This window comes from Rhinopithecus roxellana, chromosome 6, assembly GCF_007565055.1.
Source record: "Rhinopithecus roxellana isolate Shanxi Qingling chromosome 6, ASM756505v1, whole genome shotgun sequence".
Classification (NCBI taxonomy): Eukaryota; Metazoa; Chordata; class Mammalia; order Primates; family Cercopithecidae; genus Rhinopithecus; species Rhinopithecus roxellana.
Window position 1 is genome coordinate 30,884,005 of NC_044554.1, and position 15,497 is coordinate 30,899,501.

At 42.2% G+C, this 15,497-nt stretch overlaps 1 protein-coding gene across 1 annotated transcript in view; it reads right to left on the reverse strand.

Moving 5' to 3' along the window:
- The window catches only part of CNTNAP2 (contactin associated protein like 2), a 1,672,147-nt gene that overhangs the window by 187,194 nt on the left and 1,469,456 nt on the right, over positions 1-15,497 (reverse strand). The window contains 1 exon segment of the mRNA XM_030933000.1: positions 5,785-5,918. Within this exon segment, the coding sequence (XP_030788860.1) occupies positions 5,785-5,918 (134 nt within the window).

Here is a 15,497-nt window from a genome sequence, read left to right on the forward strand (position 1 = left end):
ATAATTTGGCCTAATCCAGGGTTGGGGAAGCAGGGAAGTTGGTGGCAGTGGCAGGTCCTCAGAGTGCCTGTCCAGCATGATTTCATCACTGCTGGAGACCACAGAGCTTTCTTTTTCTGCAAATATATCTGATAAAAGACAGACTTTTATTGGGTTAAGACATGGAGATTTGAGGGGTAATTTATATAGCAACTGGTATCATCCTAATATTTGTATCCTTTCTTCTACTTCTAGCACTTAGCACACTACATGTTGCTAATGTTTTTGACACTTCTCTGACAGTTCTTAAGATTTATATACAGGACCTAGTTCAATGAACAATTGATGCAATTGTTTTTATACAATTTGGTTGAAATTCGGATTAGTAGTAGGTAAGAAATTACCATGCTTATATTATTTTAAGGAACAGAATTCAGTGATATTTTTGAACATTTGTTTTGAAAATTCCCAGTGAAAATAATCAAAGTCATCCTCTTTTTGGTATAAGAACCTGGGGATCTAATCATCATTTGTTCCTGAGGACCTAGAATTATTTTCTAAGAAAGGCCTTATTTTGCTTGCAGAAAATCTGTTAGCTTCTTCTTGGCAAAGATAGGATAGCCCTCTAGTTAGATGAAAGCCAAAATGATACATCCTTCCCATCTGTTCATTTGATTTTTAGAGAATATGGATTCTGAGTATCTGTGCCAGATAATATATCCCTGAACTCTCTATTGTCTAACTCACATCTAAACCCAAAAATGTGTGATTGTCATGGATAATTATTCAAAGAACATGTAGTTTATTCATTATCATTTTCCAGCTAGTTTTATCCTTGTATCAGGTCAAAATATCAGAAAGCTGCATCATCTCAGCCTTTGGCCTCTTCGTCTGTCCATCATCCTGCTCTACCTCACTCTCTACAGACTTGTTTGGGCTGAATTCCATTTTGAAGTTATGCTTTGCTTTCCCAAGGAGCTTCAGCATGTGACAGCCTTGTAACAAATACATTTGCAGAAATGTTGTTGAAAGCATTAACTCTGACTTTTCTTGGGACCCACTATGTGACCAGGAGGACAAAGGGCTCTCAATTATTGCTGTGTTTTAAAAAAAATCTGAAGAAATAGGGCAAAATGTCAAAATCTGTAATGTTTCAATGGTGGGTACATAGCAAATGGTTTATTATTCTCTGTGTTTTTGCATATTTTGAACTATCTTGTGATAATAACATCACTTAATTTCTTACCAGCCAGAAGTATCCACTTCAAAGATTTTGTGAACATCCTTCCAGACATCTGTCTATTAAGTAAGGGTTAAGAGCCTTGTACACTTTGAAGTATGACAGATCTGGGTTTGACTATGCTGTGGCCATTTACCGCTTTCTAACTTTGGGCAGGTTGCATCTTACTTTTTGAACTTTAATTTCCACATCTGTAAGACGGTATATTAGTCCATTCTTGCACTGCTATAAAGAACTACCTGAGACTGGGTAATTTATAAAGAAAAGAGGTTTAATTGACTCACAGTTCCACAGGCTATACAGGAAGCGTGGCTGAGGAGACCTCAGGAAACTTACAATCATAGTAGAAGACAAAGGGGAAGCAGGAATGTCTTACACAGCCTGAGGAGGAAGAGGCCAAAGCAAGAGGTGCTACACACTTTTAAACTCCCAGATCTCATGAGAACTTACTGACTATCACAAGAATATCAAGGAGGAAATCCACCCCCATGATCAAATCACCTCCCACCAGGCTCCTCCTTCAACATTGGGGATTATAATTTGACATGAGATTTGGACAGGGACACATTCCAAAACACATCAGATGGGAATAATGATGGCACATACTTCATAAAGTTTTTGTGATGACTAAATGAGAAAACGTGTACAAAGTGCTTAGCACATTGCCTTGGACACAGTAAGCACCAATACATGTTAGGGTTACCGTGTATGTGGTATCGTGTAAGTGGAATATGCTATGGGCATTTTCTATGTCAGTAAATATAATCCTTGGAATTAAATAAAATAAAAATGATATAATAAGAAAAGGTTAAATTCTAAAGAGGAACTGGCTTAGTTTATCCTTATGGGTTGCATACTTCTGGCTGCCGAGAAGTTCACAGTCAAATGTATCCAAGTGGTAAGACCTTGTGACCTGAATAATCATGTTCTATTTTCTCTGATCTTGGGGACTTATTTTTTGTGACTTCCAATAACTCTCTATTTCATTTAATATTCTCCCTGTAAACCCCTTAGATCCTTTGTTCAATGTGGTTGGGAAGAAAGAAAGGAAAAAATAGGAAGGAAAAGAAAAATGGATGGCAAGACAGAAGGAAGCAAAGGAAGGAGAAAGGGTTATTTGCACAAGACTTTGGAATTGTTGATTAGAATGTTTAACTTTTGGATTCATGCTAATTAACATAATTTTTCACTGCATGCCAGACTTTTTTAGGTGCTCTCTGGCTGCACCTTGTTTGTTTATATTTTGACTGACATTAAGCCTTAAGCTATTCTCCCTGATGCAACTGTGAGTTTTCACAAATAATGCCACTTGAGGTATGCCATGGGTTCTGGTTCATGCTGGTGTCTGATAACTACTATGGTCAGTTCCTTATTATCTATGTGGAGACTGGGCACTTTGTCTTTTGGCAGCAAATGTTTCATCCAAGGTCAGTTTCCTTCAAGTGCTCAGTGCTGTTTCAGAGGGTGTGTGCTGAGGGAATGCAGATTAATTTAATGTTAGCTTTAGCCAAACCCAGCTACGAAAGTAAACCTGCTTTTAAAGACACCATAAACCCTGATGAAGATCATCTGAATTATATGATGTTTGAGCATGTATAAATGCATCAACATTCACCTTAATTCCAAAGGCATCATTCCATAGCACTGTGATTCATCATTCATCTTCGTATTAGTCTTATTTTTGTTCTTTGACTGTAGGTAAATGTTAATTTGAAATTATTAAAATACCTTTGTTATCATATGTTATTATAACTGTGGGCTACCAGAATAGGTTGAGAATATATGGCTGTTTCATATTTCTGTTTGATTATAAAAATGCAGCATGTGCTTATAATAGAAAATGAGGAAATAGAAAGCTCTAGAGGAAATCAAACCATTTATAATCCCTTCACACATAAATGATCACTGTTAACATTTTATTATATCTCTTTCCACACACAGTTGAGGCTGTAGAAGTTCTCAAGATGGATTTGTAGATTGTTTTAAGAAAAAATTGCAGTATTTTTTGGTGTTGCAAAGCACTTTCCAAATTACTTCCACGCTCTGCAAGGCCTCCCTGCATGAAAGAAAGTGGGGCATGGGAGTGAGGAGCCCTGGGATCTGCTTTTCCATAAGGAGGAACTACATCTTGTCTTCCTCTACTACCTCTAGCTTTAATTTCCTTTTGCCCTTAGGGGTGGGCAGGGCCCAGGGTAGATGGGACAGGCTGGGCTGAGAGACTGGAGCTCCCCTGGCCGTGACATCTTTCCTAGTTGCCCTCACATGGGTTGGGGCATTCAGAAATCTTAGTGCAGTCCGTTACATTACGTGACAGAGAAGGAGGGAGAGCCGGATCTCCCAACACCTCCAGGTGCAGAACCTAGGGCGGAATCGAGGAAGCACTTCCCAGGGTTTTCTCCTCTCCTACCTCGGAATTGTGCATCCAAAGTTTTCACTCCCGTCATCCTGTCTCCTTCCTTTTTCTGGAACTGCGTTCTGTTCTCTTGAGGGAGTTTCCCAAGTTCCTCACTCTAATCAAGAGATGTGATTAGGGACGATGGGTCTTTGTTCCCACTTCCACCCAACAAGGTGAGCACATGACTCAAGCCAGGCCTATCAGAGATTCGCTGGGATTTCAAAATAAGTGTCAAGAAACTAGGACCCTTTCTTCTAGTAGCAAAATCGGGAAGACATGAGCCCAGTACTCCTGTGACTATGTCCCAGGATATGTGAAAGATGGAGCTTGCAGTAAGACGTAATGAATCCAGTCTTCAGAGAGAGGCAGAGATGAGAATGAAAAAGAGGGAGGGAAGGAAGGAAGAGAGAAAGAAACCCCGTGGTATTCTAGTCCATAGTTTAATTCTCCAGGCTCCCTAGATTCTCTTCCCAAAGTTTGGTTTTATCTTTTTCAAATTCTATAATTCTATGACCTATCCTAGGAATTTTCCCCAACAAATTACTTCTGAATTGCTTTTCTGTCATTTGCAACCAAAATAGTCTTCAGCAATAGAACCAGACCCTCCCCGAAACCATTAATCCCCTGGATTCTCTGCAGGTCCCTGGCTGCTCTACTGTCTTTATATCTGGCTTTTGGTGCACTCCAAAGTCCCAAGTCTTAAAAATCATCCGCTCTTCTCCCCTTCCTCAAGTCCTTCTCTAATTCACTGTGGCAGACAGTGAGGGTTAACTCTATACGATTCTATGGCTGTGGTGGGTCTCCACTGTTATACTGTTTGAAAAGCCCATTGTTTAGGTCTTTTTAAGTTTTAATATTATTTTGCAATGGTATAATGGCAAGATATGTCACTTTCTTTAAAAGAGGTGACAAATTGGGTGACTTAAAATGGAAAAAGTCTCTAATCAAAAGCCGAGGGCGACAATGTTGATGAAATTGTATAAAATGATCTGTCTCCTGAACTTGCTGGCTTTTCTGACTAAAACTTGGTTAAAGATGGGCTTGGTTTACTCCATAAAGAATTTGCTGCCCCTAATGTGTGCCAGGCACTGTGCTGGGCTCTGGAACTCTGTCAGTCATGATGAGAGAACTTTTTTATGGCACCTTTGGTTGATGGTGCAGTAAGCTGAAACAGCGTGTGTCAGTTTCCTAGGAAAGACCTCTCCTTAAAATGCCCTCTAGCATGTACTGCTAAAGGCCACGCACAAACTTCATATCAAGTTATGAATCTGACATCCACCAGTGCTCAAAAGAGACAGGGCTTTTGCCTTTTCTTTGCAACCTGAACTTCCCACAGCATCCAGCCGAATCAGAATGAGGTCTGAGAGGCTGCTGAACCCCTGCCAAATGACACTCCACTTTACTGACAAAACAGCGTCCTCCTGCTGTTCTTTCTCCTGACAGGCATCTATTTTGAACTCCTTCTAGAGAATGCAGTGACAGTTCCCATCCTTGATCTCTTGGCCTAGCTCCCAGGGAGACCTCCTCACATTATGTTTTATTCATGGTGTTGCCCAAGCTGGTTTCTTCACTGTAAAAATCTGTGGTGGGGGCAGGGGTCATCAATGAACCTGAAGTAAAATTTGAGTGTCATAATAAAACCATCCCTTTGTGTGCTGAAAGCCTACAACCAGAGTCTGAGATTCTGGGGAAAGACTGTGTTTTGAGGATTTTTAAGGCAAAAGCTCTGCAGAGAGAGAGGGGGAAAAAATACAGCTCTTCGTATTGTGTTGGAGTAGTGAAAGAAGTAGGTCAGAGAAACCAAAATAACCTTTGCTGGGAAACACGGTAAGTTTCAGATGTTTCCCAGAGCTTGGCGAAGAAAGATAGTGCGATGGATAAAAGCAGTGAACTGATAGATATGTGGGTCTAGAACTGGGAAAACCAGAAAGACTATATGGAATAAACATTCATTCTATTTCCCCCTAAAAAAATGTCATCAACTTCATCATTGTCTTTCCTTGTCAGAATTATATATATTTCTACTTCACTAGTTATGCACTTGTAGGAGAAAGTGTAAAAAACATCTCTTCCACTTCTGTCCCCTCAAAACAAACCAACGGCCAAGCATTACAGGGACAGGGACCATAATGTGATGTTATATGTAATTTATATGTACACGTATGTATACCTTGAGAATGATGGTCTTCTCGTGGCGGGTGATGTTGACACTGTGCGGCTGTCCATTGGCCATGTTCCTGTGGTCTACGTCAATATTGTATGGCTCTCGGGTGCCACCCAGATTGTATCGAATCTGTAAGCTTCCTATAGAAGAAAAAAGAAAGAAGCTCAGTAATTTGTTTGCCCTAAATTTCATTTTAATATCACATCCCCCACCCCTGCTCTTTCTCTTCTCTTCTCTTTTCTTTTCTTTTCGACAGAGTCTTGCTCTTGCCCAGGCGGGAGTGCAATGGTGCGATCTTGGCTCACTGCAACCTCTGTCTCCCAGGTTCAAGCGATTCTCCTGCCTCAGCTTCCTGAGTAGTTGGGATTACAGGCACCTGTCACCATACCTGGCTAATTTTTGTATTTTCAGTAGAGATGGGGTTTCACCATACTGGACAGGCTGGTCTCGAACTCCCAACCTCAGGCTATCTGCCCGCCTCAGCCTCCCAAAATGCTGGGATTACAGGCGTGAGCCACTGTGCCCAGCCAATTTCTGATAAACTTTCCCCCCTCCCTTGACGTCCACAGATAACATTCAAGATTTGAATTTGGATTCACAAGCTCAGAGGCCTAATGACCCATATTGGCTGACAGCACCAGGCTCGCCCATATTTACAATCTGCCCATAGTGAACTTCAGTGACCGTCGTCTCAAAGTTGAAGATGCAAATGGTTTCCATGATCCAGGCTGGGACTGTGCCTGGACACAAAGAATGAGAGCATATACAATATAGGACTGCAGGGAGGAGACGTCTGCAGGCTCCATAAAATACTATGTGAAATAAAAAAACAAATGCAGAGTGCAGGGATGTTCTCATCCCATCAGCAAAGTGTGACATTGGGCATAAAAAAGGATCATGAGCATACAACTTTAAAAATAAACATAGGTTTTTAAAAAATTATTTATTTATTTATTTATTTATTTATTTATTTTGAGATAGAGTCTTGCTCTGTCGCCCAGGCTGGAGTGCAGTGGCGCGATCTCGGCTCACTGCAAGCTCCGCCTCCCAGGTTCACGCCATTCTCCTGCCTCAGCCTCCCGAGTAGCTGGGACTACAGGCGCCCGCCACCACACCCGGCTAATTTCTTTTGTATTTTTAGTAGAGATGGGGTTTCACCGTGTTAGCCAGGATGGTCTCGACCTCCCGACCTCATGATCTGCCTGCCTTGGCCTCCCAAAGTGCTGGGATTACAGGTATGAGCCACTGTGCCCAGTCAAACATAGTTTTTAAAGATGAGATTTTGGGTGGCGTCACTGAGACCAAGTAATAAATTTTATTTTAGGTTACAGACTAACCAAATGCAAATCAAAGGGAAAGATGGCTTTCCCAGGTCCCCTGAGTCCCTTTTTGCCCTCAGTGATAGTTCACTTTGCCTCAACAGCATATTCTTTTGTTCTCCTTGCTGCTTCCCAACAATAAAAAAAATTCAAAATGACTAATATGACAATGTAGATTCTGCTTTTAGTTAATCTGCAAGCATAAATGTTGTATCTTAGGTATGAGTTTTAAAGACATCGATATTTTATCTCATTTGTTACTCAAATTGGAATTTTCATGTTGACATCTCAGAGTTTAAAAATGGAGCCAGCAATCTAGCAAGAATTTGACCAATTGTAAATCACCCAATGGATTATTTGTCACCTTTCATTTGCTTTTTAGGGGCACAAAACTGATATTCTCATTTTTAAGTTACAAAATAAAACATGCTAATTAAAACATAGAAAGTAAACAGAAAGAAAAAAAAATAAAAGAAAGTCACCTGAAATCCACCACCCAAAGATAATTTTTCTAAACATCTTGGGAGTATCTCCTTTCAGACTTTTCTCATGCACACACACACACACACACACTGTACTCTTCCTTATTTAGGCATTTTAACATTACACTTGCCATGTTCTTGGATTTCAAAGGAACATTTGTTAGAATAATCAAGAGCTAATTACATTTCCTATTTTTGTTTTCTAAATGAAATTCAACAAACCTTCACTATTTCTGAGTTTTACCTTAGTGTGTCATCCTAGACTCCGTTGCCTCTGGCATTTAAACTAAGCACTGTGGATTGGATTTTCATCTCCTAAATCTATCTAAATTCCCCCACTCTTTTTCACTTCGGTAACCACAGGCTCTCTGTTGGCACCCGCGGTGCCCTTGTGTGTATTCCAGAGGGAGCCTGCTCCCTGGCTGAGGCAGCTCCACACAGAGCTCCTGGTTCATCCTCACATGTGCTTTACCTGCACCATCTTCGGCCTGGATTGCAGAAGACGGTGGGTCTTAGTCGCCTCCTCTTTAAAAATGACTGCTCTTGACCTCATTTCACTCTCAATTGAGGCCTCTCTTCCTTTGCTTTTCTTTGCTCCGAATCCCATGGAAAGAGACGGGTACATTCACTGCCTCCAAACGCATCCCAATTTTAACACGAGCCTTCTGTCTCACTTCTGTCTTGCCTGTTCCATGGTCTCTTGCTGGGCCCGTGACCCCTGGGGAAGTAGAGGCAACGGTCCCTCTCAGGCCTCATCTTCATTCGGCACAGAGTTCATTCGCCTCCTGGAAACACCTGGCCTCCAGCACGCCCTCTTTTGGTTTTCCTTCTCTACCTGTTTTTTCCCTCATTTTGGGGCACTTCACTCTTGCGGTCCCCAAAGACAACCCTGAAGCATTTTCTCTTTTGTATTCATGCCTGTTTCCATGGTGATCCTGTTACTGAAGGCAAATCCCTAAGGGTCTGCAGCAAACTTGATCCTTGCCTCCTCGGAGGAAAGAATGCGGCTTGAGGGGCAGAAGTAGGTTTAAGGCAGAGGGAGAGACTGCGGCAAGTTTTAGAACAGGTGTGAAAGTTTATTAAAAAGTTTTAGAAAGGAAGTACACTTGGAAGAGGGCCAAGCGGGCGACTTGAGAGATCCAAGTGCCCTGTTTGGCCCTTGATTTGGGGTTTTATACATTGGCATAATTCTGGGGTTGGTTTCTTCTCCCCTGATTCTTCCCTTGGGGCGGGCTGTCTGCCTGCGCAGTGGCCTGCAAGCACGTGGGAGGGGCTGCGTGCACAGGTGTTTACTGAAGTGGTGCGCATGCTCATTTGAGGCGTCTTTCCTTTTCCAGTTGAGCGTTCCTAGAGGAAGGTCATATACCCATTAAACTCCACCATTTTGCCTCTTAGTGTGCATGCTTGGGCCCGCTCGCCCAACTCCCGAGATCTTATTGGGAAGCTGCTGCTCACCAGCTCCAGATGTTTTCTATCTATTGAGAGATTCGTTCCTTGGTGCCAGCTGCAGCCAATTATCATTTTAGAGAGAAGACAGTTTAGCAACTGCCTGACCATCACCAGATGGTTGGCTCACATTCTTGGTGGTTGGCAGGAGGGAGCACCCTCTTCTGCCCTGCTCGTGTCTAACTACCTACTCCAACAATCCTATCCTATGTAGGACCTTTGAATAAGGTGTATGCCCATCAGACACCAAATTCGTACCCCAGTCAGACTTCTCTCTTGAACTCCAGACTCTTTTCACAAACTGTCTACTTGATATTTCCCTCAGATATCTTATTGGCAACCCCAAATATAACATATGCAACAGAGCATTGATCTTTTTCCCCAAAAGTATTGCATTGCAGTTTTCCACATTTCGGTTAATTGCCAATTCATCCTTCCAGTTATTCTTGCCAAACGTCTTGACTGTCCTCTTTCTCCTATATGACATGTGTCATCTGATGGCAAGTCTTCTTGGCTTGATCTTCAAAATATGCTCTGAATCTTACCAGTTGTCACCATTTCCATCTCTACCCCCTGGACCAAGCCACCAGCGTCTTTTGCTGGGATTATACTAGCTTTTGTCCTACTCCAACCTTCCCTGATCTCCACTGGGCCTCTGACCCTGAGAGACACAGGGTCCTCACCACACGGCGGTCAGAGTGATCGTCTGCTCAAAATCCCAGTGGCTCCCCGTCTCACTCAGAGTAAAAATCAAAGTTCTAGCGATGGCTCACCAGGCTCTGTGTGATCTCCTCATTATTGCTGACCTAACCTCCTTTTACTCTCCTCCTTGCTCACTCCTCACCATCCACATTGGCTTCCTGTTCTTATCCCAGGGCCTTTGCAGTCACTGGTTCTTCTGTTCAGAATGCTCATTCCCCAGGTCTCTGCATGGCTATGCCCTCACGCCTTTAGGTCTTTGCTCTCGTGTCCTCTTCTCAGTGATCATTTCTGTGACCTCCTCGTTAAAGTGGAATTTACCCTCTCCTTTCCCATAGCCAGGCACTCCCTTTTCTGCCTCATATTTTCCCCTAACAGTTTTTGCACCCAACAGACTATAGATTGTACCAATTTGTTTATTGTCTGTCTTCTCCTATTCAAAGGTAAGCTCCATGAGAGCAAGCATTTTTGTTTCCATTATTTATGACTATTCCCAACGTCTAGAATAGTGCCTGATGCACAGTAGGAGTGGAATAAATATTTGTTGAATAAACGAGGGAATGGTCTCTGATATGGTTTGGCTGTGTCCCTACTCAAATGTCATCTTAAACTGTAGTTCCCATAATCCTCCTGTGTCGTGGGAGGGACCCAGTGGGAAGTAACTGAATCATGAGGGCGGTTACCTCTGTGCTGTTCTCATGATAGTGACTGAGTTGTGATGAGATGGGATGGTTTTACAAGGGGCTTTCCCTCCTTTGCTCTGCACTTCTCCCTACTGCCACCATGTGAAGAAGGATGGGTTTGCTTCCCCTTCCACCATTACTGTAAGTTTCCTGAGGCCTCCCCAGCCATGTGGAACTGTGAGTCAATGAAAACTCTTTCCTTTGTAAATTACGCAGTCTCAGGTATTTCTTCATAGCAGTGTGAGAACAGACGAATACAATCTCCCTGCTTCTATACCTTCTTCTTTCCAGTGTTTTCAAAGTGTATAACTGATTATTTTATCGGGTCATTTAAAATCCTTCAAAGCCTTCCAATTCTTTACAGAATGAAGATGTACTTTCCAAATAGAGGTTGCAATGCCCTGTCTGATGTGTGTTCCTCCTGCTACTTTATTTTCAAATCATGCCACTCACTCTCTCACTTTTTACATTCAAGCTACCATGAACTTCTCTTATTCCCTGCAAAATATGATCTCCTCCGACCTCAGGGCCTTTGAATATGCTGCTCCTACTTCTTGAGCTGCTTCTCTCTCCACCCCTCAGTGTGTACTCAGTTTTTCCTTTACCCAATAGCATTAAAATAATCCATTGTTTGGGAGTGAAGGAGATAATCAGGCAGTTGTTTGGCAACACGCAGAAAAAACAAGTTGATTATCTTAGGTTTTTACCCTCTGCCTTATTTCTGGTGCTCTGACATCATATCATCCTGCCAGTTTTCTTAAATATACAGCTGTCTTGATTCATCTCTTATTCATTTTTTAGCACATATGTATTTAGTTTCCTGTGCAAAGCACAACATTTTTTTAAGGTCTGAAAATAGGCTTCTGCCTGGTTACAAGTGTAGACTCCACTTATAATACATAAAGCCATGCCCATCCCCTGGCATGGGTCAGGCAATATGAGTGTGGCTCTGAGGATACAAACACACAGAGGCCTAGAGGTCGGAGGAACCAGCAATCATGCAACATGCTGGACATTTCCCTCCCTGCTGTCATTTTGTCACTGGCCCCTTTATGTTCCTCAGCTCTATTAAAATCAGCATTGTTTTCTTTTTTATTTTTTTCTTTTCTGTCTTTCTTGGACTTTGTAAATATGATTTTAAATTCTTATAACTGCTTCACTTAACGGCAGCAGAAATTATTTGCTTTGAGAAAGAAAGATGAGTTGGAACTTTAAATTTATATATAGTGACTATCTATAAACAGTAATGGTGATATTCTTGAATAATCAAATTTAAATAATGTATTTATTCCTTTCAGATAATAGCAGAAGAGGACCATTAAATGATGGTAGGAAGAATGCTAGTATTTGTCCATTAAAATAAAATATTATTCAAATGCTGAGGTGCTTCACTTCTGTGTCTCATGTTCATCTCCCAAGTGAATTAAAGCAGTTATAAGGGACTGCTCTTTTATTGGCTGCAGCAAATAACATGCTTAACAGATTTATTCTCTCCTGGTCATCATCATTATCATCAGCACACACTTACAGGGTACCTATCGTAGGCAGGAGATGTAGTGCTAGGGGCTTTTCATCTCTCTGGGAAGACAGGGCATATTTATAACAGAGACAGATAACAATGCAGTACATTAAATGCCAAACAAATGACATTGAAAGTAAGTGGAATAGGAGTTTAAAGCAAGGAGAAGTCATCGAAAGGAGGTGGGACTTGATCTCAGTCTAGAATGAAAGGCAGGTGTCTGGCCAGAGAGGAAGTTGGGGCATTTCTAGGTAAGGGAGCATTGTGAGCATAAGGTCAGGGGCACATATGACCACAGAGTGCTTGAGGGGTAATGAGCTTCTCAAAAACAAAGAGTAGGGGGTGCTGAATATGTGTTAGAATGTAGATTGAATCTGTGGACCTGGGAAATAATAACTGTTGACACACGTGTATTGTCATCTGAGTTTCACAATACTCTTGTGAGGGAGACACTATTTTATAGATGAGCAAATGGAGGCATGGAGCTGCCAATTGACTGCCCAAGACAACTGACAAAAGGCAAAGCCGACCTCAAACCTAGACGGTCCAGCTCTACAGGCCAAGCTCTCACTCATGAGGTTGGTGGGTCTCGAACTTGAAAGTTTGTGGGACTGGGGAATCTATCCTGGTTTTGTTGGAATGGGGCACCACTGAGTGTTTAATAAGGATATTATACAAGATCCTTTTTAAATAAGATCCCTATGCTATGGTGTAAATATCCCCTCCAAAACTCAGGTTGAAACTTAATCCCTAATGTGGGTATATTGAGAGGTGAACCCTTTAAGAGTTGATTGGATCATGAGGGATTGATCCATTCAGAGATTCATGGGTTAATGGATTAATAGGTTTTCATGGGAGTGGGAGTGTCTATAAGAAGAGAAAGAGAGACCTGAGCTGGCATGCTTAGCCTCGCCATGTCATGCCCTATGCTATCTCAGAACTGCAGAGAGTTCTCACCAGCAATAAGGCCCTCATCAGATTTGGCCATTTGATCTCAGACATCTTAGCCTCTGTAACTATAAGAAATAAGTTCTTTTTCTTTATGAATTACCCACTTTCAGATATGCTGTTATGAGCCACAGAAAATAAGATGCCATATAAAGAAAGCAACGCTGGCTGTGGTGAAAATGGGTGAGGGGGAGAGTCTGGAAGCAGAGAGATGGATTGGGAGAGAATTTCCCAGCCAACGAGCTGAAGCCCACCGCTGTCCCACCGATAGGTGATGGGGTAACAGGAGCAAGGCTCCCCTCAGACCGTGGCAGACCTGCAGAAGGGGATGGCAGCTGGAGTCATTGGGCAGTTGGCCTCCAAAACATGACCTCATCCATTTACCCAGGTACCATTCAAATATAATAATTTTCTATGGACACCATGCTGTGAACAATATTAGGAATTAAAAGATATTTGCCTCAGAGAGTAGTGGTGGGGAGGAAAAGGACACCATAAGTCCAATCCACAGGACTTGTTGGCCTGGGTGACCCACAAGAGCAGGGAAGGATGGAGCACTGGTGAGGGACACTGAGCCTGGGAATGCAAGTGTCTGAGGGGCAGTGGTGGCGCTGGGGGCAGCTGGCTCTGGAGAACAGTGAGCAGAGCTTTCAATATGTGAAATGTGAGTGATGCCAGGGTGTTTAGTGGACTCTTTCTAGTAGCTTTTTCCCGATATTTTGGTGTAGACCTTACTGATGTTTTTTCCTAATGATTTCCTTTTTTCTAACTTTAAACTTCAATGAATAAAAACATGTTGTATTTGAAGGGTGAAAAAGCTGCATTTTCACCAGCAGTTTGAGGATGGGCTTGCAACAGTGAGACAGAACCCACCCAGCTTCGCTTTCCAAGCACACTGAGAGTTCCAGAGATGCCTGCCCTAGAGAGTGGGGCCGGTGGGGAGCTCAGGGCCTGGAACCAGACATCCAGACTGAGAAACCCAGCCTGGCCCAACATCCTCTGAGTGTGCCAGTCACTCAGCCTCCATGTACTCACGTGTTGCCATCAGTAGAAAGGCAAAAACAACAGTACCGACTTCATAGAGTTGTGCAGCTCATGGGAATTAATGCATGGCAACATTCAGGATGGCTTTGGGCACAAAGTGAGCTTCATTGAACGGTGGCCATTCATATGGAATCCATTGATCAAAGCCCTTGCAGACAATGAAAGAGCTCACACAGGCGTGAGGGCACAGCAGCGGTGGGTGTGTAGCAGTGGGCATGTGAGGTAGTGAATACAGTTGAGGACCAAATTTTAGTGTGGCAATGACTTGAGGAGCAGACAATACAGCATGCGTGGGAATGTGTCCATCAATTTCTTGAGTCTCCAGGTGAGAGCCCTCCTCCTAGGGAGGGACCTGAGAAGAAACCCAAGGTTCTTATCTGCCCAGTGGGAGGCTGGCCCATGCGGGTAGTGAGCATCGGTGGATAAAAAAAATCTATCGACCCTGACAGGAGAAATAAACGGATGAACTCCTGAAGAGCAGGGGCTCCATACTTGTCTCTCTTTCATCCTCACTTTCTGATTTTACTTACTATTTTCATCTTTCTGAATAAAGCATTTGACATTCATACAAAAGTATTGCTCAGGAGAAAAAAAAATCATCCACAATCCAACCAAATACTTTTGTGTTCACATTATTGCTTTTTTTTCTATCCATATATTTTTTACAGAGCTAATATTTCACATTCAAGGCTGGATCTTGTTTTTGTTTTTTTGTTTTAACATAATATCACATAAAATTTCTCCATATCATTAATCACTGTTCATAAATATTTTAGTAGATACATAATATTCCATAAAATGGTGACTCCCTCTTTTACTATTTTACTAAAGTTGAACTTCCAAGTTCTTTTCAATTTTTATTTTCATAGTTAACATTAGGATGAACATCTTCAGGATGAATCTTTGACTTTTGGCTTATTATTTCTTTAGGAATAATTTCAGAAGGGGAAAATCCTAGGGAACATACTTTTTCCTCCATCTTTTTAAGCAACAGTGCATTTCCCAGAGAGGGAGTTTAATTTACTGTTTTTAAAACTCAAGCTGAATTAAGTTAGTAATAACAGTTCTGGCTCCCATGGAAAAAATCTTGATCTTCCTTTTTTCTTTTTTTGAAATTATTTTATTTTAGAGACAGGTTCTTGCTCTGTCATCCAGGCTGGAGTACAGTGGCGTGATCATAGCTCACTGCAGCCTTGCACTTCTGGGCTCCAGCGACTTCTGGACTCCAGCGATCCTCCCCCATCAGCCTCCTGAGCAGCTAGGACTGCAGATGTACATCACCATGCCCAGTTAATCTTAAAATTATTTTTGGTAGAGATGGAGTCTTGCTATGTTGCCCAGGCTGGTCCTGAACTACCGACTTCAAGCAATGCTCCTTCCTCAGCCTTTTGAGTAGCTGCGACCACAAGTGTGCACCTCTATGCCCAGTTAAATTTTAAATTATTTTTGGTAGAAATAGTGTCTTGCTATGTTGTCTAGGCTGATCTTGAACTACTGGTCTCAAGCAATCCTCCTGCCTCAGCCTTCCATAGTGCTGGGATTACAGGCATGAGCCACAGTGCCCAGTCAAAACTCTTGC